The sequence below is a fragment of the Rhinoraja longicauda genome, chromosome 2, assembly GCF_053455715.1.
Source record: "Rhinoraja longicauda isolate Sanriku21f chromosome 2, sRhiLon1.1, whole genome shotgun sequence".
Classification (NCBI taxonomy): Eukaryota; Metazoa; Chordata; class Chondrichthyes; order Rajiformes; family Arhynchobatidae; genus Rhinoraja; species Rhinoraja longicauda.
In genome coordinates this window covers 2,649,722-2,672,799 of record NC_135954.1, presented here as the reverse complement: position 1 = coordinate 2,672,799, position 23,078 = coordinate 2,649,722, and the positions used below count along the sequence as shown (strand labels likewise).

Here is a 23,078-nt window from a genome sequence, read left to right as displayed (position 1 = left end):
AGCTTTGTGTGGAAGGAACTGGTTAAAAAAGCTCACCTTAAACTGGAAAGAAATTAAACATGCCAGTGACAAGTCTCATCAGGAAGACATAAAGCATATTAAGGAAATGCCTCACCTGACATCAATACAGGATGTACTGGAGTTACACTCTGAAGTGTTTAAAGATGAACTTGGCACTCTGTGTGATGTCAAAGCAACAATTCTGGTGGAACCAGGGGCCCGCCCAAAGTTTTGCAAAAGCCGCCCACTGTCATTTGCCATGAAAGCACGGGTGGAGGCTGAATTGGACCGACTGGAAAAGGCCAACATAATTACTCCAGTCAAACATAGTGAATGGGCAGCACCCGTTGTTCCTGTTGAAAAAAAGGACCATACCATCCGTCTGTGTGGAGATTACAAACTCACTGTAAACCAAGCTGCCACCACAGAGACTTATCCCTTGCCACGGATAGAGGATCTGATGGCAACCCTCAGTGGAGGAACAGTGTTTTCAAAGATCGACCTCGCCTCAGCGTACCAGCAGGTACTTCTGGAGGATGAATCAAAAAAACTGTTGACCATTAACACACACCAAGGCTTATTTGTCTATAACAGACTGGCTTTTGGTGTGAGCGCAGCACCCTCCATCTTCCAAAGAATCATGGAGAACCCCATGAAAGATCGGGATGTAGTGGTGTATCTGGATGATCTCCTCATCACAGGAAAAACTGAACAAGAGCATCTGCAAAACCTGCATAAAGTGCTACAGAGACTGCAGGAGAGCGGACTGAGAGTCAGGGAGTCAAAGTGTGAGTTTGGAAAGAAACAAATCGAATACTTGGGTCATGTGTTAAACAGCCAGGGCATCCAGCCGTCACCGGAGAAAGTCAGAGCAATAAAGGATGCACCAGCCCCCACCTGTGTGAAAGAGCTGAGAGCTTTCTTGGGACTAGTGAATTATTATGGACGGTTCATGCCCAACCAAAGTACTGTGCTTGCTTCCCTGTACAGGTTGCTGAAAGACCAGGTGTCGTGGGAGTGGAAAAGTCGAGAGCAGAAAGCTTTTGACAAGTGCAAATGGCTGCTCACAAGTGACAAGATCCTGGTGCACTATGACCAAAAGCTTCCTCTCACTCTGGCCTGTGACTCCTCAGCGTATGGCATTGGAGCTGTCATACAACACAAAATGCCTACAGGGGAGGAGCGCCCCATCGCCTTCTCATCACGCACATTATCCCCTGCTGAGAAGAAATATTCTCAGATTGAGAAAGAGGGACTGGCGCTCATTTTTGGTGTAAAGAAGTTTCACCAGTACCTGTGGGGGAGGAAATTCAAACTTGTGACTGATCACAAACCCCTGCTAACACTGTTTGGAGAACACAAAAGCCTGCCCACCATGGCTGCAGCTCGAATCCAAAGATGGGCAATGATTCTCTCTGCCTATGATTATCACATTGAGTACTGTGCTTCAGAGAAACATGGTAATGCAGATGGCCTCTCAAGAGTTCCGCTGCCTGACACAAACGACGCAGGGACCACAGCCGTCACTGACAGCGTATACACACTGTTAACTGAACATCTTGAGCAGGCTCCGCTGAACGCAGACCAAGTGGCACGTGCAACATGCACAGACAACGTGTTGTCAAAGGTGCTGAAATTTGTCATGGACGGCTGGCCTGCTGAAGTGGATGAGACTCTGAAAGCTTTCCACACGCGTAGATGTGAACTTTCAGTCGAGCGAGGATGTGTCCTGTGGGGCACCAGAGTGGTGATTCCTGAAAAATTGAGAAAAACTGTGTTAAAGGAGCTGCATTCTGGCCATCCAGGAAATGTGAAAATGAAAGCACTAACACGCAAGTACGTATGGTGGCCTAAAGTTGATGCAGAGGTGGAGCAAGTTTGCAGAGCATGTGAGTCATGTCAATTGGAGCAGAGGATGCCTCGTCAGGTGCCTTTGCATCCATGGGAATTTCCTGGCCAGAGCTGGAAAAGACTACACATAGACCTTGCTGGTCCATTTTTGGGACACACTTTCATGTTGGTGGTGGATGCTTACTCCAAGTGGTTGGAGGTGTTTAAAATGTCTAGCATCACATCACAAGCCACTATCACACGACTGAGAAGACTGTTCGCAGCTTATGGATTGCCGGAGCACATTGTCACGGATAATGGAACGCAGTTCACGTCAGAGGAGTTTTAAAACTTCATGTAGCAGAATGGAATCCTTCATTCTACAAGTGCTCCTGGTCACCCTGCCTCGAATGGCCTGGCAGAACAGTACGTTCAGTCATTCAAGGGTGGAATGAAAAAGCTGACACACACCGCAATGGATGTGGAGGACAGGGTCTCCCTCTTTTTGATGCAGTATCGCACCACACCAAACTGCACTACTGGTCAGTCACCCGCTGACCTGTTTCTGAACAGACACGTGCGCACCCGTCTGGATTTCATCCGTCCGGACACAGCAGCCGCTGTTCGTAAAAAACAGTACAAGCAGAAGTTTCACCATGACCTCCATGCAGCAGACAGGTGTTTCTCAGTGGCTGACCCAGTGTATTTATACAATACGGCTGGGGGAGGACGCAAATGGATTCCTGGAGTCATAGTGGATCAAACAGGACCGGTGTCTTACAAAGTACAAGGAGGAGACACTGACATCACCTACAGGAGACATGGAGATCAGCTGAGATTCAGAGTCATGGGAGATGGACTGGATCAGGACACTGAAAACTCAACCACTGACACTTCTGCACTGAGCCAACCCGCACAGCCGGAGGACATGTCATCATGCAGCGAGCCAGGGACTGTGGACAGTACAGCTGCAGCTGCTGTGCCGCTGAGTCCACGCCGATCATCAAGGGTCAGGAAGCCTCCAGACCGCTATGTCCCTTAAGCTTCATAAAAATAAAAAATAAGGAAATGTAGGACTGAAGGACTGTTTAGTTGTTTAAGTTGTTTTCATTAATATGAACACACAGATGGACTGAGACTTGTTAAAACTACAAGAGGGTCTCTAGTGATAACAAGTAACTTTGCATAGTAGTAACTTTGGGAATGGTTATTGTCAGTAATAAGGCACTTGCTAATTTCAGTTATTTATGATTACCTTCATTTTAAAAAGGGGGTAATGTGGTGTATTTACCATTAGAGTTTTTGTGTTTTGGCAGCTGAGCCTTGCCGTAGTTCCGGGTATAAAGCATTGTGGGATACCTGTATTAGCTCGCTGGTGGTGTTGAAGTAAAGCGGCCATATGTTGTATGCTAACCCGTCTCACTCGTCGATTCTTATCATAATACACCACAGAAGCATTGTGGAAAACCCATTGCTTGTTGTGAACCACTCATTAATCTTTACTGGCAAAGTATTAAAATTCATCTTTATTTCCCAACATATAATATATATATTTTTTTTTTTTAAAGAGGAAGGGTAGTAACGTCATAAAAATCTGCTGCGTCTTGGTGTGGGAACAGGAGGAGTGAATTGTGGTGACTTGATTCAGGGGGACATTCAAGACAAGAGAGGGGTGATTCAGGGACATTGAAGACAAGAGGGGTGGGGTATGAGAGAGGTTGAGTGCGGGGCCGGGGGGTGGGGGTGAGGGCTACAGCTGCTTCTTCTTGTGCTTGTGGTGCGTGTTGTTGGAGGGCTTGTTGTGCCCGGGCTCCGCCGTTGGGCCGTAGGGTTGTGCCGCGGAGAGGGCGAGTATCAGCTGGTTGGCCGCGGTCCTCTTGTAGTGCTGGTAGGAGTTCCAGTTGGCGCAGTGGCGGCGGTGCCTCCTGCGCTTGATGTCATCGTTGGGCGAGTGCAGTCGTGGCGGGTCGCCACAGCCCGAGTGTCCGGACGTCACCCGGTACAGGCGCTTGTGGTGTCCCGCTTTGGCCGCGCCGGCCTTCTTGGTCGGGCCCGCCTCTGGGCGAGGCTGCTGGGGGCAGGCGGCCTCCCCTCGCCGGCACCTGCGGCCCCGCTTGGCCTTCCTGCGGGGGGAGGAGGAGGAGGAGGCCGCCTTGGTGCCACCGCCCCCGGCCCTCGCAGCCCCCGCCTCCGGCTGCCGGCCCCTCTCCCTCTGCACGGTCAGCAGCTGGATCTTCTCCATCCGCACGATGCGGCCGATGAGTTGGGCCAGGGGGCTGTTGGGCCTGGCGGGCAGGGCCTCCCTCCACTGGTGCTCCTCCAGCAAGGACAGCTCGCTGAAGTCCACCCTGTTGAATGGCGGCGGTAGGAAGTCGGGGTAAGGGTACCCGCCGCCGCCGCCATCTTGCTCCGCCCTGGGGCCGCCCGCCATCTCCATCTCCGCGGCCGCCATCTCCATCTCCGCGGGCCCGTGGTGGACAAGGCCCGTGTACGAGCGGCGGGGAACGGCCTGCGACCCGGCATTGTCGTCGTGCTGCGGCTGCAGGTTGTGGTTGTTGTTGGCCGGCTTCAGGATCCAGAGAGGGAGGTAGAGGCGGCGGCACTCCCTCCTCATGGTGCTGGGCTCGGGCCGACAGGGGAAGGCCTCACCCTCGCCCCGGCGCCCCTCGATGCCCGGCCAACGCCGGCCGTTGTTGGTGGCGGAGGTGCGGGGCCCCGAGTGGAAGCGGACATCTCGCTGCTGCTGCTGCTGCTGCTGCTGCTGCTGCTGCTGCTGCTGCTGCTGCTGCTGCTGCTGCTGCTGCTGCTGCTGCTGCTGCTGCTGCGGGCCACAGGTCTGCACGATGCTGCTGCTGCTGCTGTGGGGCAAACACAGCGGGATCAGCTGCCGCCCGCCATCGTTCATTACCCTCACCTCTACCCCACCTCCCTCCCTCCCATCGACTCCATCCACTACTCACACTGGCATCAATCACACCTCGGCAACGCATCAGGCCCCGGGCATTCATCATCAGCCTCCCGTCCATAACTCCCCGCTCCCTCTTTACTCCTATACTGAACTCCTCTCATTATGAAGGCCAACATGCCATTAGCTTTCTTCACTGCTGTACCTGCTCGCCAACCTTCAGTGACTGGTGTACAAGGACACCCAGGTCTCTCTGCACTTTCCCCTTACCTAACCTGACACCATTGAGATAATAATCTACCTCCTAGTTTTTGCCACCAGGGTCAAAGGGTTTGACATCCCAATGTACCTGGGATAACATTAGCTATCCTCCAATCCACAGGAACTGATCCTGAATCTATAGAACATTTGAAAATAATCACCAATGCGTCCACGATTTCTAGCGCCACCTCCTTGAGTACCCTGGGATGCAGACCATCAGGCCCTGGGGATTTATCAGCCTTCAGTCCCATCAGTCTACCCAACACCATTTCCTTCAGTTCCTCCATCACCCTAGATCCTCTGTCCCCTAGTACATCTGGGAGATTGTTTGTGTCTTCCTTAGTGATGAAGACAGAACCAAAATACCTGTTCAACTCATCTGCCATTTTCTTGTTCCCCATAATAAATTTACCTGTTTCTGTCTTCAAGGGACCCACATTCGTCTTAACTCTTTTTTTCATCGTCACATACCTAAAGAAGCTTTTACTATCCTCCTTTATATTCTTGGCTAGCTTACCTTCATACTTCATCTTTTCTCCTTGTATTGCCTTTTTAGTTACCTTCTGTTGATCTTTAAAAGTCTCCCAATCCTCTGGCTTCCAGCTCATCTTTGCTATGTTATACTTCTTCTCTTTTATTTTTATACTGTCCTTGACTTCCCTTGTCAGCCACGGTCGTCTCTTACTCCCCTTAGAATCTTTCTTCCTCTTTGAAATTAAATGACCCTGCAACTTCTGTATTATTCCCAGAAATACCTGCCATTGTTGTTCCACCGTCTTCCCTGCTAGGGACCCTTTCCAGTCAACTTTGGCCAGCTCCTCCCTCATGCCTCCATAGTCCCCTTTGTTCAACTGCAATACTGACACTTCCGATTTTCCCTTCTCCCTCCCAAATTGTAGATTAAAACTTATCATATTATGATCACTACCTCCTAATGGCTCCTTTACCTTGAGTTCCCTTATCAAATCCGGTTCATTACACAACACTAAATCCAGAATTGCCTGCTCCCTGCAGTTGTATAAGACATTGGTGAGGCATTCAGTGTATTGTGTTCAGTTCTGGGCACCATAGAAACATTGAAACACAGAAAATAGGTGCAGGAGGAAGCCATTCGGCCCTTCGAGCCAGCACTGCCAATTATTGGGATCATGGCCGATCATCCACAATCAGTAAACTGTGCCCAACTTCTCCCAATATCCCTCAAATTCCATTAGCCCCTAGAGCTCTGTCTAACTATCTCTTAAATCCATCCAGTGATTTGGCCTCCACTGCCCTCTGTGGCAGAGAATTCCACAAATTCACAACTCTCTGGGTGAAAAAGGTCCTTCTCACCTCAGTTTTAAATGGCCTCCCCTTTATTCTTAGACTGTGTCCCCTGGTACTTGACTCCCCCAACTTTGGGAATATTTTTCCTGCATCTAGCTTGTCCAGTCCTTTTATAATTTTATATGTCTCTATAAGATCCCCTCTCATCCTTCTAAACTCCAGTGAATACAAGCCTAGTCTTTTCAATCTTTCCTCGTATGACAGTCCCGCCATCCCAGGGATCAATCTCGTGAACCTACGCTGCACTGCCTCAATTACAAGGATGTCCTTCCTCAAATTGGGAGACCAAAACTGTACACAATACTCCAGATGTGGTCTTACCAGGGCCCTATACAACTGCAGAAGGACCTCTTTACTCCTATACTGAAATCATCTCGTTATGAAGGCCAAAATGCCATTAGCTTTCTTCACTGCCTGCTGTACCTGCACGCTTACTTTCAGTGACTGGTGTACAAGGACACCCAGATCTCATTGCACTTCCCCTTTATCTAATCTGATGCCATTGAGATAATAATCTGCCTCCTTGTTTTTGCCGCCAAAGTGGATAACCTCACATTTAGCTATATTATACTGCATCTGCCACGTATCTGCCCACTCACTCAACCTGTCCAGGTCACCCTGCAACCTCCTAACATCCTCTTCGCAGTTCACACTGACACCCAGCTTTGTGTCATCTGCAAACTTGCTAGTGTTGCTTCTAATTCCTTTGTCCAAATCATTAATATATATGGTGAACAGTTGCGGCCCCAACACCGAGCCTTGCGGCACTCCACTCGCCACTGCCAGCCATTCTGAAAAGGACCCGTTTACTCCTACTCTTTGCTTCCTGTCTGCCAACCAATTCTCTATCCATGTCAACACCCTACCCCCAATACCATGTAGGGAAGATGTCAAACTGGAAAGGGAACAGAGAAGATTTACGAGGATGTTGCTAGGATGGTCTGAGCTGTCGGGAGAGGTTGAGCAGGCTAGGACTTTAAATGCAATTAAAGTCTTTTGCCCAAAGTGGGGGAATCGAGAACCGGTGGACATAGGTTTAAGGTGAGGGGGGAAAGATGGCTTTAGAGGGAATATGGGCCAAACGTTGTCAGGTAGGACTAGTGTAGATGGGACATGTTGGCCGGTGTGGGCAAGTTGGGCTGAAGGGCCTGTTTCCACGCTGTGTGACTCGATGACTCAATGTTATACCTTTAATCCTTTACTTATCCTTCAACTTACACCTTCCCTTGGCCAGGCTGACCCTGCAATTCAGCCAAGACAACCGACCTTTATGTTCAGCTGAACATACATCGATGAGCCAAAACATTATGCCCACCTGCCTAATATGCTGTTGGTCCTCCGTGTGCAGCCCCATACGCAGCAGGGTGCGATGCACTGTGTATTGTGACACATTCCTCCCATGACCACCATTAAACCTTTCTGTGACTTGTGCCACAGTCGACCTTCTGTCGGTTTGGACCAGACGGGATAGCCTTCGTTGCCCTCGCTCATCGATGAGCCTTGGGCGCCCAACACCCTGCCTGTCGCCGGTTTGTGGTTTGTCCCTCCTCGGACCACTGTCGGTCGGTACTCACCACTGCTGACCGGGAGCACCCCACAAGCCTTGCTGTTTCAGAGATGCTCTGACCCAGTCGTATGGCCAGAACAATTTGGCCCTTGTCAAAGTCGCTCAGGTCTTTACTCCTGCCCATTTCTCCTGCATCCAACACATCAGCTTCAAGAACTGACTGTTCACTTGCTGCCTAATATATCCCACCCCTTGACAGGTGCCATTGTAACAAGATAATCAATGTTATTCACTTCACCTGTCAGTGGTCATAATGTTTTGGCTGTAAAGCAACTTGGACTTTGAAAATGGTGCCACAACCTGCCGTTTAGTCTTCGTTTAGTTTAGAGATACAGCGCGGAAACAGGACCTTCAACCCAACCGAGTCCTCGTCGCCCAGCGATCCCCACACACTAACACTGTCCTACACAGACTAGAGACCATTTACACATACACCAAGCCAATTAACCTGCAAACTTGTACGTCTTTGGGGTGTGGGAGGAATCCGAAGATCTCGGGGAAAACCCACGCAGGTCACGGGGAGAGCGTACAAACTCCGTACAGACAGCACCCGTAGTCAGGATCGAACTCGGGTCTCTGCAGCAGTAAGCGATGTAAGGCAGCAACTCTACAGCTGAGCCACTGTGTTCTTCAGTATAATATTGTACATGGTCTCAGTGGGCTCGTCAGAGGGTGATGGAGATGGGAGAAGAGGGAGTGGCCAGGCTGAGACTGGTCCTTGATTATGCTGCTGGCCTTGCCGAGGCAATGAGGTGTGGATGGAGTCAATGGAAGAGAGGCTGGTTCGTGTGCTGGAGCTCGGAAGTAACTTCCTAGTGTATTGGAAAGTCTGGGCTTGGAGTTTAGAAGGATGAGAGGGGATCTGATAGAGACGTATAAGATTATAAAAGGACTGGACAAGCTGGATGCAGGAAAAATGTTCCCGATGCTGGGGGAGTCCAGAACCAGGGGCCACAGTCTGAGAATAAAGGGGAGGCCATTTAAAACTGAGGTGAGAAGAAACTTTTTCACCCAGAAAGTTGTGAATTTGTGGAATTCTCTGCCACAGAGGGCAGTGGAGGCAAATTCACTGGATGAATTTAAAAGAGAGTTAGATGGAGCTCTAGGGGCTAGTGGAATCAAGGGATATGGGGAGAAGGCAGGCACGGGTTACTGACAATGAATGGTGGTGCTAGCTCGAAGGGCCAAATGGCCTCCTCTAGCACCTATTTTCTATGTATCTCCCCTGCATCTAAGAATAAAGGGGAGGCCATTTATTCATGTCAAATTAGGAAATGGGGAAGTACAAAGAGATCTAGGTGTCCTTGTTCATCAGTCACTTAAAGTTAGCATGCAGGTACAGCAGGCAGTGAAGAAAGCTAATCGCATGTTGGCCTTTATGACAAGAGGAGTTGAGTATAGGAGCAGAGGTCCTTCTGCAGTTGTACAGGGCCCTAGTGAGACCGCACCTGGAGTACTGTGTGCAGTTTTGGTCTCCAAATTTGAGGAAGGATATTCTTGCTATTGAGGGCGTGCAGCGTTGGTTTACTAGGTTAATTCCCGGAATGGCTGGACTGTCATATGTTGAAAGACTGGAGCGACTAGGCTTGTATACACTGGAATTTAGAAGGATGAGAGGGGAACTTATCGAAACATATAAGTTTATTAAGGGATTGGACACGTTAGAGGTAGGAATCATGTTCCCAATGTTGGGGGAGTCCCGAACCAGGGGCCACAGTTTAAGAATAAGGGGTAGGTCATTTAGAACGGAAATGAGGAAAAACCTTTTCAGTCAGAGAGTTGTGAATCTGTGGAATTCTCTGCCTCAGAAGGCAGTGGAGGCTAATTCTCTGGATGCTTTCAAGAGAGAGCTAGATAGAGCTCCTAAGGATAGCGGAGTCAGGGGGTATGGGGAGAAGGCAGGAACGGGGTACTGATTGAGAATGATTAGCAATGATCACAGTGAATGGTGGTGCTGGCTCGAAGGGCCAAATGGCCTCCTGCACCTCTGTTTCTGTGTATCTCCCTGCATCTCTGCGGTTTGATGTTTGTGTTGAGCTGGGTCTTTGCTCACCTGCCTGTGGAGGCCGCTGTGACTTCCATCTGCTGATTCACCGTGTTTTTCTTCCACACCTGCTCTGCCTCCGGTGTGGATTTGTAAATCTGCGGAAACGAGGAAACATGTTTACCAGGATGTGTAGAGAGAAACTGCAGCTGCTGGTTTAAGTCAAAGATAGACAGAGTGCTGGAGTAACTCAGCGGGTCAGGCAGCATCTCTGGAGAACATGGATAGGTGACGTTTCACAGAGTGCTGGAGTAACTCAGCGGGTCTGGCAGCATCTGTGGAGAACATGGATAGGTGACGTTTCACAGAGTGCTGGAGTAACTCAGCGGGTCAGGCAGCATCTGTGGAAAACATGGATAGGTGACGTTTCACTGAGTGCTGGAGTAACTCAGCGGGTCAGGCAGCATCTCTGGAGAAGGAATTGGTGACGTTTCTGGTCGAGACTGATGTCTGAAGAAGGGTCTTGACCCGAAACGTCACCCATTCCTTCTCTCCAGAGATGCTGCCTGTCCCGCTGAGTTACTCCAGCTTCCTGTGTCTATCTTCGTGTTTACCAGGATGTTGCCAGGACTCTTGGACGGTTGTAGACAGGTTGTGGAGAGGATGTTTCCACTAGTGGGAGAGTCTAGGACCAGAGGTCAGAGCCTCGGAATTGATTGAGAATGATTACCAATGATCACAGTGAATGGAGGTGCTGACACGAAGGGCCGAATGGCCTCCTCCTGCACCTATTGTCGATTAATAGAAACATAGAAACGTAGAAAATAGGTGCAGGAGGAGGCCATTCGGCCCTTCGAGCCAGCACCGCCATTCATTGTGTTCACGGCTGATCGTGCACAATCAGTAACCCGTGCCTGCCTTCTCCCCATACCCCTTGATTCCACCAGCCCCTAGAGCTCTATCTAACTCTCTTTTAAATCCATCCAGTGATTTGGCTTCCACTGCGCTCTGTGGCAGAGAATTCCACAAATTCACAACTCTCTGAGTGAAAAAGTTTTTTCTCACCTCAGTTTTAGATGGCCTCCCCTTTATTCTAAGACTGTGGACCCTGGTTCTGGATCCGTTTATTCCTACACTTTGCTTTGTGTGTGCCAACCAATTCTCTATCCATGTCAACACCCTACCCCCAATACCATGTGCTCTAATTATGCTCACCAATCTCCCCTGCGGGACTTCAAAGGCTTTCTGAAAGTCGAGATACACTACATCCACCGGCTCCTCTTCATCCATTTTACTTGTCACATCCTCCAGAAATTCCAGAAGATTAGTCAAGCATGATTTCCCTTTCATAAATCCATGCTGACTTGGACTTATCCTTTTACTGCTATCCAAATGCACCGTTGTTACCTCTTTAATAATCGACTCCAGCATCTTCCCCACCACCGATGTCAGGCTAACTGGCCTGTAATTCCCCGTTTTCTCTCTCGCTCCTTTCTTGAAAAGTGGGATAACATTAGACAATAGGTGCAGGAGGAGGCCATTCGGCCCTTCGAGCCAGCACCACCATTCAATGTGATCATGGCTGATCATTCTCAATCAGTACCCCGTCCCTTCTCCCCATACCCCCTGACTCCGCTATCCTTAAGAGCTCTATCTAGCTCTCTTGAATGCATTCAGAGAATTGGCCTCCACTGCCTTCTGAGGCAGAGAATTCCACAGATTTACAACTCTCTGACTGAAAACGTTTTTCCTCGTCTCCGTTCTAAATGGCCTACCCCTTATTCTTAAACTGTGGCCCCTGGTTCTGGACTCCCCCAACATTGGGAACATGTTTCCTGCCTCTAACGTGTCCAACCCCTTAATAATCTTATAGGTTTCGATAAGATCCCCTCTCATCCTTCTAAATTCCAGTGTATACAAGCCTAGTCGCTCCAGTCTTTCAACATACGACAGTCCCGCCATTCCGGGAATTAACCTAGTAAACCTACGCTGCACGCCCTCAATAACAAGAATGTCCTTCCTCAAATTTGGAGACCAAAACTGCACACAGTACTCCAGGTGCGTTCTCACCAGGGCCCGGTACAACTGTAGAAGGACCTCTTTGCTCCTATACTCAACACCCCTTGATATGAAGGCCAACATTCCATTGGCTTTCTTCACTGCCTGCTGTACCTGCATGCTTTCTTTCAGTGACTGATGCACTAGGACACCCAGATCTCGTTGTACATCCCCTTTTCATAACTTGACACCATTATAACTTGACACCTTGATAACATTATTGTCGATTGTCTATTGTGTGTGCCCACGTCCGGTCCTCGATGGTGACCACACCAGGGCACCAGAGCTGTGAGGAGCGGGCGCTGACGTTGCTGACAGCCAGCGGCACATTGACGTACCTTCCTCAGATCGCCACTTTCTCCTAGTGTGCTCAGCTCCGCCAGCTTCTGGATCAGCATCTTGTACGATGGCTGGTGAGAGTCAGAGGGGAAAACATTACTGACGCCAAACACATGCACTGTACAACAGAAGGTGGAACTGGTAGGGTGGGCTGTAGACAGAGAGTGGCAGAGTGATTCGGCGTGAAAACCCAACGTGCCCACACCGGCCAACAATGTCCCAGCTCCCACTGTGGCAGCGAATTCCATAAATCCACAACAATTTTCTCCCAGAGAGTGTTGCGAATTTGTGGAATTCTCTGCCACAGAGGGCAGTGGAGGTCAATTCACTGGATGAATTTAAAAGAGAGTTAGATAGAGCTCTAGGGACTAGTGGAATGAAGGGATATGGGGAGAAGGCAGGCACGGGTTACTGATTGTGGATGATCAGCCATGATCACATTGAATGGCGGTGCTGGCTCGAAGGGCCAAATGGCCTCCTCCCGCACCTATTTTCTATGTTTTCAACGTTACCCTAGTCCCACTTGCCTGCACTTGGCCCATACCCCTCCAAACAAGTCCTATCCATGTACCTGTGAAGCTGTTTCTTAAACGATGGGATAATCCCAGCCTCAACTACCTCCTCTGGCAGCTCGTTCCATACACCCACCACCCTCGGTGTGAAAAAGTTACCCCTCAGATTCCTATTAAAGCTTCTCCCCTTCACCTTGAACCTATGTCCTCTGGTCCTCGATTCCCCTACTCTGGGCAAGAGACTCTGTGCATCTACCCGATCTATTCCCTTCATGATTTTGTATCGTGTACGTGGGAAGGAACTGCAGGGTAGACCATGGGTTGTTTCCTCTGGATCGCCAGAGTTTGAGGAAAGATGATGCGTTTGTCAGCACTGGGCCTGTACTCGCTGGAGTTTAGAAGGATGAGGGGGGACCTCATTGAAACTTACCGAATAGTGAGCGGCCTGGATAGAGTGGATATGGAGAGGATGTTTCCACTAGTGGGAGAGTCTAGGACCAGAGGACACAGCCTCAGAATTAAAGGAAGGTCTTTTAAAAAGGAGGTGAAGAGGAATTTCTTTAGTCAGAGGGTGGTGAATCTGTGGAACTCATTGCCACAGACGGCTGTGGAGGCCAAGTCAGTGGATATTTTAAGGCAGAGATAGACAAGTTTTTTTATTAGAACGGGTGTCGAGGGTTATGGGGAGAAGGCAGGAACGGGGTACTGATTGAGAATGATCAGCCATGATCGCATTGAATGGCGGTGCTGGCTCGAAGGGCTGAATGGCCTACTCCTGCACCTATTGTCTATTGTCTATTGTTATGGGGAGAAGGCAGGAAAATGGGATTAGGAGACAGAGATCAGGCAGAGTAGACGATGGGCCGAATGGGCGGCACGGTGGCGCAGCGGTAGAGTTGCTGCCTTACAGCGAATGCAGCGCCGGAGACTCAGGTTCGATCCTGACTACGGGCCCTGAACGTACGGGAGTTTGTACGTTCTCCCCGTGACCTGCGTGGGTTTTCTCCGAGATCTTCGGTTTCCTCCCACACTCCAAAGACGTACAGGTTTGTAAGTTAATTGGCTGGGCAAATGTAAAAAATATCCCTAGTGGGTGTAGGATAGTGTTAGTGTGTGGGGATCGCTGGTCGGCGCGGACCCGGCGGGCCGAAGGGCCTGTTTCTGCGCAGTATCTCTAAATCTCTAAATCTAAAAAATCTAAAAAGATCTTATCCTATCACACAAACTTTTATCCTATCACACAAACTTATGAACTTATAAAGTAGGTGGTACTTTAGATAGATGGTTGTGAACGATTGCAGCAGGATCTGGATCGATTGGCCAGGTGGGCTGAGGAATGGTTGATGGGATTTAATGCAGGGAAGTGTGAGGTGTTGCATTTTGGGACGTCTAAGATTAACCATTCAGGATAAATTCAAAGAAGTCGTTTACCTTGCTGCTGCCTTCCGCTGGTTTTCCTATGGGAACAGATTTATTTTTACTTCAACTTTCGGTTGCAAGATTTTAAACTGAATTCATTCACTGCCGGTAAAACCTCTTAGTAAAACTCACCATTTTTTGTGAAGTCAGTTTCGGTTTTATTGGAAGTCCTGGTGTTGGTGGACGAGTCCAATTCCAATTCCACACTGCAGTCAGGGGCTATCTGCTACAACAGAAATATCTTCACTTCACTTTAGTTTATTGTCACGTGTACCAAGGTGCAGTGAAAAGCTTTTTTGTTGCGTGCGAGCCATATTTTCATAATATAACCATATCACCCATGCCTGGGTGTTTTTTAAGAATAAAGGGGAGGCCATTTAAAACTGAGGTGAGAAGAAACTTTTCCACCCAGAGAGTTGTGAATCAGTGGATTTCTCTGCCACAGAAGGCAGTGGAGGCCAATTCACTGGATGAATTTAAAAGAGAGTTAGATAGAGCTCCGGGGACTAGCGGAATCAAGGGATATGGGGAGAAGGCAGGCACGGGTTACTGATTGTGGATGATCAGCCATGATAGACAATAGACAATAGGTGCAGGAGGAGGCCATTTGGCCCTTCGAGCCGGCACCACCATTCAATGTGATCATGGCTGATCATTCTCAATCAGTACCCCGTTCCTGCCTTCTCCCCATACCCCCTGACTCCGCTATCCTTAAGATCAAAAGATTCAAGATAGCTTTATTTGTCATCCAATATTGGACGAAATTCAGTCACCCACAGTCCAACAATAAAAGCATTAAATAGGCATTAAAATTACACAACCCCCAAAACACACAAAAAAAGAAACATCCATCAAAGAAACATCCATCACAGTGAGTCTCCTCCAGTCCTCTCCTCACAGTGATGGAAGGCCACAATGTCTTTCCCTTCTCCTGCCGTCTTCTCCCGCGATCAGGTTGTTGTGGTTGCTAAGAGTTGTTAAGAGCTCTATCTAGCTCTCTCTTGAATGCATTCAGAGAACTGGCCTCCACTGCCTTCTGAGGCAGAGAATTCCACAGATTTACAACTCTCTGACTGAAAAAGTTTTTCCTCATCTCCGTTCTAAATGGCCTACCCCTTATTCTCAAACTGTGGCCCCTTGGTCTGGACTCTCCCAACATTGGGAACATGTTTCCTGCCTCTAACGTGTCCAACCCCTTAATAATCTTATATGTTTCGATGATCACAATGAATGGCGGTGCTGGCTCGAAGGGCCGAATGGCCTCCTCCTGCACCTATTTTCTATGTTTCTATTTTCTATGTAACCAGTCAGCGGAAAGACTGTACAATATCACAATTAAGCTGTTCACAGTGTATAGATACAGGATACTTACCGAATAGTGAGCGGCCTGGATAGAGGGGATGTGGAGAGGATGTTTTCACTAGTGGGAAAGTCTAGGACCAAGTTTATAACCTCAGAATTAAAGGACGTTCCTTTAGGAAGGAGATGAGGAGGAATTTCTTTAGTCAGAGGGTGGTGAGTCTGTGGAATTCATTGCCACAGACGGCTGTGGAGGCCAAGTCAGTGGGTATATTTAAGACAGAGATAGATAGATTCTTGATTAGTGCGGGTGTCAGTGGTTACGGGGAGAAGGCAGGAGAATGGGGTTAGGAGGGAGAGATAGATCAGCCATGATTGAATGGCGGGGTAGACTTGATGGACCTAATTCTGCTCCTGTAACTTACGATCATGATAAAGGGAATAACGTTTAATGCAAGATAAAGTCCAGTAAAGTCTAATTAAAGATAGTCCGAGAGTCTCCAATGAGGTAGATGGGAGGTCAGGACCGCTCTCTAGTTGGTGATAAGATGGTTCAGTTGCCAGATTACAGCCGGGAAGAAACTGTCCCTGAATCTGGAGGTGTGCGTTTTCATTATCATTAGTTTTACTCCTGGGAATAAAACCGAGTGTGTAAATACACAGTAGGTCAGGCAGCAGCTGCAAAGGTGCAAAACACATTTAATGTTTCATGACAATGACCTTTGATCGAAGTCTTAAGTCTATCCCTCTCTCCATAGATGCTACCTGATCTGTCAGGAATCAAGAGTAATAAAAAGGAACTGCAGATGCTGGTTTACATCAAAGATAGACACAAAGTGCTGGAGTAACGGGTGTGTGTGGGGTTGTGTGTGTGTGTGGGTGTGTGTGTGGAGTGTGTGTGTGGGGTGTGTGTGGGGGGTGTGTGTGTGTGGGTTTGTGTGGGGTGTGTGTGTGTGGGTGTGTGTGTGGGGGGGGTGTGTGTGGGGTGTGTGTGTGGGGTGTGTGTGTGGGGCGTGTGTGTGGGGGGGTGTGTGGGGGGGTGTGTGTGTGGGTTTGTGTGTGGGGTGTGTGTGTGGGGTGTGTGGGGTGTGTGTGGTGGGGGTGTGTGTGTGGGTTTGTGTGTGGGGTGTGTGTGTGGGGTGTGTGTGTGGGGTGTGTGTGTGTGTGTGTGGGGTGTGTGTGTGGGGTGTGTGTGGGGGGGAGGGTGTGGGGTGTGTGTGTGTGGGGTGTGTGTGTGTGTGTGTGGGGTGTGTGTGTGTGTGTGTGTGGGGTGTGTGTGTGTGTGTGTGGGGTGTGTGTGTGTGTGTGTGTGGTGTGTGTGTGTGTGGGGTGTGTGTGTGTGTGTGGGGTGTGTGTGTGTGTGGGGTGTGTGTGTGTGGGGTGTGTGTGTGTGGGGTGTGTGTGTGTGGGGTGTGTTCTCTCATTACGTATAAGATTATTAAAGGGTTGGACACGTTAGAGGCAGGAAACATGTTCCCAATGTTGGGGGAGTCCAGAACAAGGGGCCACAGTTTAAGAATAAGGGGTAGGCCATTTAGAACTGAGATGAGGAAAAACTTTTTCAGTCAGAGAGTTGTGAATCTGTGGAATTCTCTGCCTCAGAAGGCAGTGGAGGCCAATTCTCTGAATGCATTCAAGAGAGAGCTAGATAGAGCTCTTAAGGATAGCGGAGTCAGGGGGTATGGGGAGAAGGCAGGAACGGGGTACTGATTGTGGATGATCAGCCATGATCACATTTGAATGGCGGTGCGTACAGGCTCGAAGGGCCGAATGGCCTCCTCCTGCACCTATTGTCTTGTGTATTACCACAGTCACTGCCAGCCTATAATTGGGGTTTGGTTGTTCCCCCCCAAATCCCGGCTTCCCCTCCCCCCAACCCCCCTCCCCGGGGGTCTCACCTGGAGCGGGGGCTCAGTGGGGGAGGGCCGCAGGGTGGAGTGCCGCCACACCCTCATGTTGGGGCCGCAACCCCCTGGCCGCACCCTGGGGCGAAACACAGGGTTAGTGTCCACACACCTGGAACGTACCCCCCCTTATACCCCCTCCCCCTCCCCAATACCCCAACCCCCCCCATACCCCATCCCCAATACCCCAACCCCCCAATACCCCCTCCTTATCCCCCCAATACCCCACCCCCTCCTCCCAATATCCCCTCCCCTCCCCAATACCCCATCCCCCCAATATCCCCTCCCCCCAATACCCCATCCCCCCTCCCCCTCCCCCAATACCCCAACCCCCCCATACCCCTTCCCCATCCCCTCCCCCAATACCCCCTCCTTATCCCCCCAATACCCCACCCCTCCCCCCAATACCCCTCCCCCAATACCCCCTCCCCATCCCCCCCAATACCCCATCACCCCCCCCTCCCCCTCCTCATCCCCCCAATACCCCCTCCCCATCCCCTCCCGCCAATACCCCCTCCCATCCCCCCCAAATACCCCCTCCCTTGTCCCCCCCCCCCCCCCCCCCCTCTCTCCCTCCCCTCTCTCACTCTGGCGGCCGCTGCGTGGTTTCTCGGTCCGGGATCCAAACGTTGCTGTAATTGATGGCGAGATGCTCACAACTGCGGCGCCAGCCTGAGCTCATCCCCGCTCTGGGACCCCCCTCTCCTCTCCCTCTCCCTCTCCCTCTCTCCCCCACTCCTCCTCTCCTCTCTCCCCCCTCACTCTCTCCCCCCTCACGTAACAATCCGTCCCCTTGGAAACGGGCTCCTGTAACCAACTGCACGAACAGCAACACCGACCCCCCCCCCCCCCTCCCTCCCCTCCACCCCCCTCCCCTCCATTCTCCTCCCTCCTCTCCCCCCCCTCCTCGCCTCTCCCCTCCTCCCTCCCCTCAACTCCCCTCCCTCCTTTCCCTCCCCTCCTCTACCTCCCCTCCATTCACCCCTTTCCCCCGTATCTCCCCTCCTCTCCCCCCCTCTCCCTCCCCTCCTCTCCCCCCCCTCTCCCTCCCCTCCTCTCCCCCCCCCTCCCTCCCCTCCTCTCCCCCCCTCTCCCTCCCCCCTCTCCCTCCCCTCCTCTCCCCCCCCTCTCCCTCCCCTCCTCTCCCCCTCCTCTCCCTCCCCTCCCCTCCCCTCCCCTCCCCTCCTCTCCCCTCCCTCTCCCTCCCCTCCTCTCCCCCTCCTCTCCCCCCCCTCTCCCTCCCCCCCTCTCCCCCTCCTCTCCCCCCCCTCCCTCCCCTCTCCCTTCCCTCCCCTCCTCTCCCCCCCTCTCCCTCCCCTCCCCTCCTCTCCCCTCCTCTCCTCCCCTCCTCTCCCCCCCCTCTCCCTCCCCTCCTCTCCCCCCCCTCTCCCTCCCCTCCTCTCCCCCCCCTCTCCCTCCCCTCCTCTCCCTCCTGGTACATTCCCCCCTCCCTACCCCTTGCCCTGACACCAGGCTGGGGCAATCGTTGCCATGTCAGTCCGTGAGATGTGTGATCCCTTACACAGTTGGCCGTCTGTAGATCAGCGACACCATACCCCCCAATATGTGCAGCACGGTGGCGCAGCGGTAGAGTTGCTGCCTCACAGCGCCAGAGACCCGGGTTCCATCCCGACTATGGGTGCTGTCTGTAAGCAGTTTTCTACGTTCTCCCCGTGACCTGCGTGGGCTTTCTCCGGGTGCTCCGGTTTCTTCCCACACTCAAGACGTGCAGTGATAGAGTGAGTGGGTGTGGAGAGGATGTTTCCACTAGTGGGAGAGTCTAGGACCAGAGGTCACAGCCTGAGAATTAAAGGACGTTCCTTCAGGAAGATGAGGAGTAATTTCTTTAGTCAGAGGGTGGTGAATCTGTGGAATTCATTACCTTAGAAGGCAATGGGGGCCAAGTCAGTGGATATTTTTAAGGCGGAGATATATAGATTCTTTGTGTAAGAAAGAACTGCAGATGCTGGTGTAAAACGAAGGCAGACACAAAATGCTGGAGTAACTCAGCAGGTCAGGCAGCATCTCGAGAGAAGGAATGGGTGACGTTTCGGGTCAAGACCCTTCCTCAGACTGATGGATTCTTGATTAGTACGGGTGTCAGGGGTTACGGGGAGGAGGGAGGAGAATGGGGTTAGGAGGGAGAGATAGATCAGCCATGAGTGAAAGGCAGAGTAAACTTGATGGGCCGAATGGCCTAATTCTGCTCCTATCACTTATGAACATGAACTTAGGTTTGTAGGTTAATTGGCTTCGGTAAAAATTGTAAATCGTCCCTCGTGTGTAGAATGGTGTTGGTGTGCTGGATGGTTCAGTTGCCTAATATGTAACTAATGTTCTATTCTCTGCATTAACTGATGAAATAGACTTTAGAGACACAGGGCTCGAAACAGGCCCTTTGGCCCACCTAGTCCGCGCCGATCAGCGATCACCCCCCACACTCGCACTATCCTATCCTTCACACACTAGAGACAATTTACAATTTTGCCCACAAAAACGCACATCTTTGGAGTGTGGGAGGAAACTGGAGCACCCCGGAGAAAGCCCACGCGGTCACCTATCCATGTTCTCCAGAGATGCTGCCTGACCCGCTGAGTTACTCCAGCACTCTGTGAAACGTCACCTATCCATGTTCTCCAGAGATGCTGCCTGACCCGCTGAGTTACTCCAGCACTCTGTGAAACGTCACCTATCCATGTTCTCCAGAGATACTGCCTGACCCGCTGAGTTACTCCAGCACTCTGTGAAACGTCACCTATCCATGTTCTCCACAGATGCTGCCTGACCCGCTGAGTTACTCCAGCACTCTGTGAAACGTCACCTATCCATGTTCTCTAGAGATGCTGCCTGACCCGCTGAGTTACTCCAGCACTCTGTGTCTTTAACTTTGTCGGCTGCTTTGCCGAGGCAGCGTGGTGTAGATAGAGTCGATGGTGGGGAGTGTGATCTGTGCAATGGACTGGGCTACATCCACAACTCTCTGCATTCGGCCCTTCGAGCCAGCACCGCCATTAATTGTGATCATGGCTGATCATGCACAATCAGTAACCGGTGCCTGCCTTCTCCCCATATCCCTTGATTCCGCTAGCCCCTAGAGCTCTATCTAACTCTCTTTTAAATTCATCCAGTGAATTGGCCTCCACTGCCCTCTGTGGCAGAGAATTCCTCAAATTCACAACTCTCTGGGTGAAAAAGTTTCTTCTCACCTCAATTTTAAATGGCCTCCCCTTTATTCTTAGACTGTGTGGCCCCTGGTTCTGGATTCCCCCAACATTGGGAACATTTTTCCTGCATCTCGCTTGTCCAGTCCTTTTATAATTTTATACGTCTCTATAACATCCCCTCTTCCAGCCTGATGAATTACTTCTGATGTTGAACACCTTGTTAGACTCTGGGACTGGACAGGCTGCATTTGGAGTGTTGTGAGCAGTTTTGGGCCCCATATCTGAGGAAGGGATGTGCTGGCTCTGGAGAGGGTCCAGAGGAGGTTTACAAGAATGATCCCAGGAATGAGTGGGTTAACATATGATGAGCGTTTGTCAGCACTGGGCCTGTACTCGCTGGAGTTTAGAAGGATGAGGGGGGACCTCATTGAAACTTACTGATTAGTGAAAGACCTGGATAGAGTGGATGTGGAGAGGATGTTTCCACTAGTGGGAGAGTCTAGGACCAGAGGACACAGCCTCAGAATTAAAGGATGTTCCTTTGGGAAAGAGACGAGGGGGAATTTCTTCAGTCAGAGGGTGGTGAATCTGTGGAATTATTTGGCTGTGGAGGCCAAGTCAGTGGATATATTTAAGGTGGTGATTGACAGATTCTTGATTAGTGCGGGTGTCAGGGGTTATGGGGAGAAGGCAGGAGAATGGGGTTAGGAGGGAAAGATAGATCAGCCATGATTGAATGGTGGAGTAGACTAGATGGGCCAAATGGCCTAATTCTGCTCCTATCACTTACGAACATCAACAATTGGGATTACTGTGGACTCAGATGCGACATCATTTCAATAGAGGCAGAAAAACATCCGCATAAAACATGGGGCGGCACGGTGGCGCAGCGGTAGAGTTGCTGCACCAGAGACCCGGGTTTGATCCTGACTACGGGTGCTGTCTGTACGGAGTTTGTACGTTCTCCCCGTGACCTGCGTGGGTTTTCTCCGGGTGCTCCGGTTTCCTCCCACACTCCAAAGATGTACAGGTTTGTAGGTTAATTGGCTTCTATAAATTGTCGCTAGTGTGTTAGATAGAACTATTGCACAAGGTGATCGCTGGTTGGCTGGTCGGATCTAGTGAACCAAAAGGTCTGTTTCAGTGCTGTATCTCTAAACTAAACTTTCAAATAAAATTGTGGGCCATTTTGTTTATTTCTATATTTTCGCGTGTACCGAGGTACAGTGAAAAGTTTTTTGTTGTTGCGTGCTATCCAGTCAGCGGAAAGACTGTACATGATTACAATTAACCCGACCACAGTGTAGAAATACATGATAAGGAAATAATCATGATGAGGAAAAACTTTTTCAGTCAGAGAGTTGTAAATTTGTGGAATTCTCTGCCTCAGAAGGCAGTGGAGGCCAACTCTCTGAATGCATTCAAGAGAGAGCTAGATAGAGCTCTTAAGGATAGCGGAATCAGGGGGTATGGGGAGAAGGCAGGAACGGGGTACTGATTGAGAATGATCAGCCATGATCACATTGAATGGCGGTGCTGGCTCGAAGGGCCGAATGGCCTCCTCCTGCGCCTATTGTCTATTGTCTAACATTTAATGCAAGACACAGTCTAGTAATGTCAGATTAAAGATAGTCCGAGGGTCTCCAATGAGGTAGATGGGAGGTGAGGACCGCTCACTAATTGTTGACACGATGGTTCAGTTGTGACTAATGTTCTATTCTCTGCATTAACTGATGATTTAGACTTTTGGAGATACAGCACCAGGAAACAGGTAGCAACTCTACCGCTGCGCCACCTCGCCGCCCTGGATGATGTTTAATGCATTTGTTTGGGTCCCGATTCTCCAGACAAGAGGCACCGACAATTATTGGGTGAAATTGATTCAATTTACAGAAAGCAATAAAGGTTTTTCCAGACAAAAAAAAAGACTTGTTTTATTGTTCATTAGATGTACAAGTGCTTACGTTTAAAGCTCACCGACCACGTGTACTTTCATATGAAGAAAGACTGGATAGACTAGGCTTATACTCGCTGGAATTTAGAAGACTGAGGGGGAATCTTATTGAAACATATAAAATTCTTAAGGGGTTGGAGAGGCTAGATGCGGGAAGATTGTTCCCGATGTTGAGGAAGTCCAGAACCAGGAGTCACTGTTTAAGGATAAGGGGGAAGTCTTTTAGGACCGAGATGAGAAAACATTTCTTCACACAGAGCGTGGTGAGTCTGTGGAATTCTCTGCCACAGCAAGTAGTTGAGGCCAGTTCATTGGCTATATTTAAGGGGGAGTTAGATGTGGCCCTTGTGGCTAAAGGGATCAGGGGGTATGGAGAGAAGGCAGGTACAGGTTACTGAGCTGGATGATCAGCCATGATCATATTGAATGGCGGTGCAGGCTCGAAGGGCCGAATGGCCTGCTCCTGCACCTATTTTCTATGTTTCTATGACCAAGAAATGTTAATTGAAAACAACTGATTTACAGAGTGCTGGAGTAACTCAGCGGGTCGGGCAGC

General features: G+C 50.2%; 1 protein-coding gene across 1 annotated transcript; it reads right to left on the bottom strand.

Moving 5' to 3' along the window:
- Positions 1-3,419: 3,419 nt before the first annotated feature.
- Positions 3,420-18,086, bottom strand: LOC144610989 (uncharacterized). The gene is made up of 7 exons (XM_078430071.1): positions 17,992-18,086; positions 17,399-17,483; positions 14,334-14,427; positions 14,214-14,239; positions 12,270-12,341; positions 9,943-10,031; positions 3,420-4,688 (listed from the first exon to the last, which is right to left on the bottom strand). Exons 1-7 carry the CDS (start codon positions 18,084-18,086, stop codon positions 3,581-3,583), a joined length of 1,569 nt encoding a protein of 522 aa, XP_078286197.1. The 3' UTR covers positions 3,420-3,580.
- Positions 18,087-23,078: the final 4,992 nt, after the last annotated feature.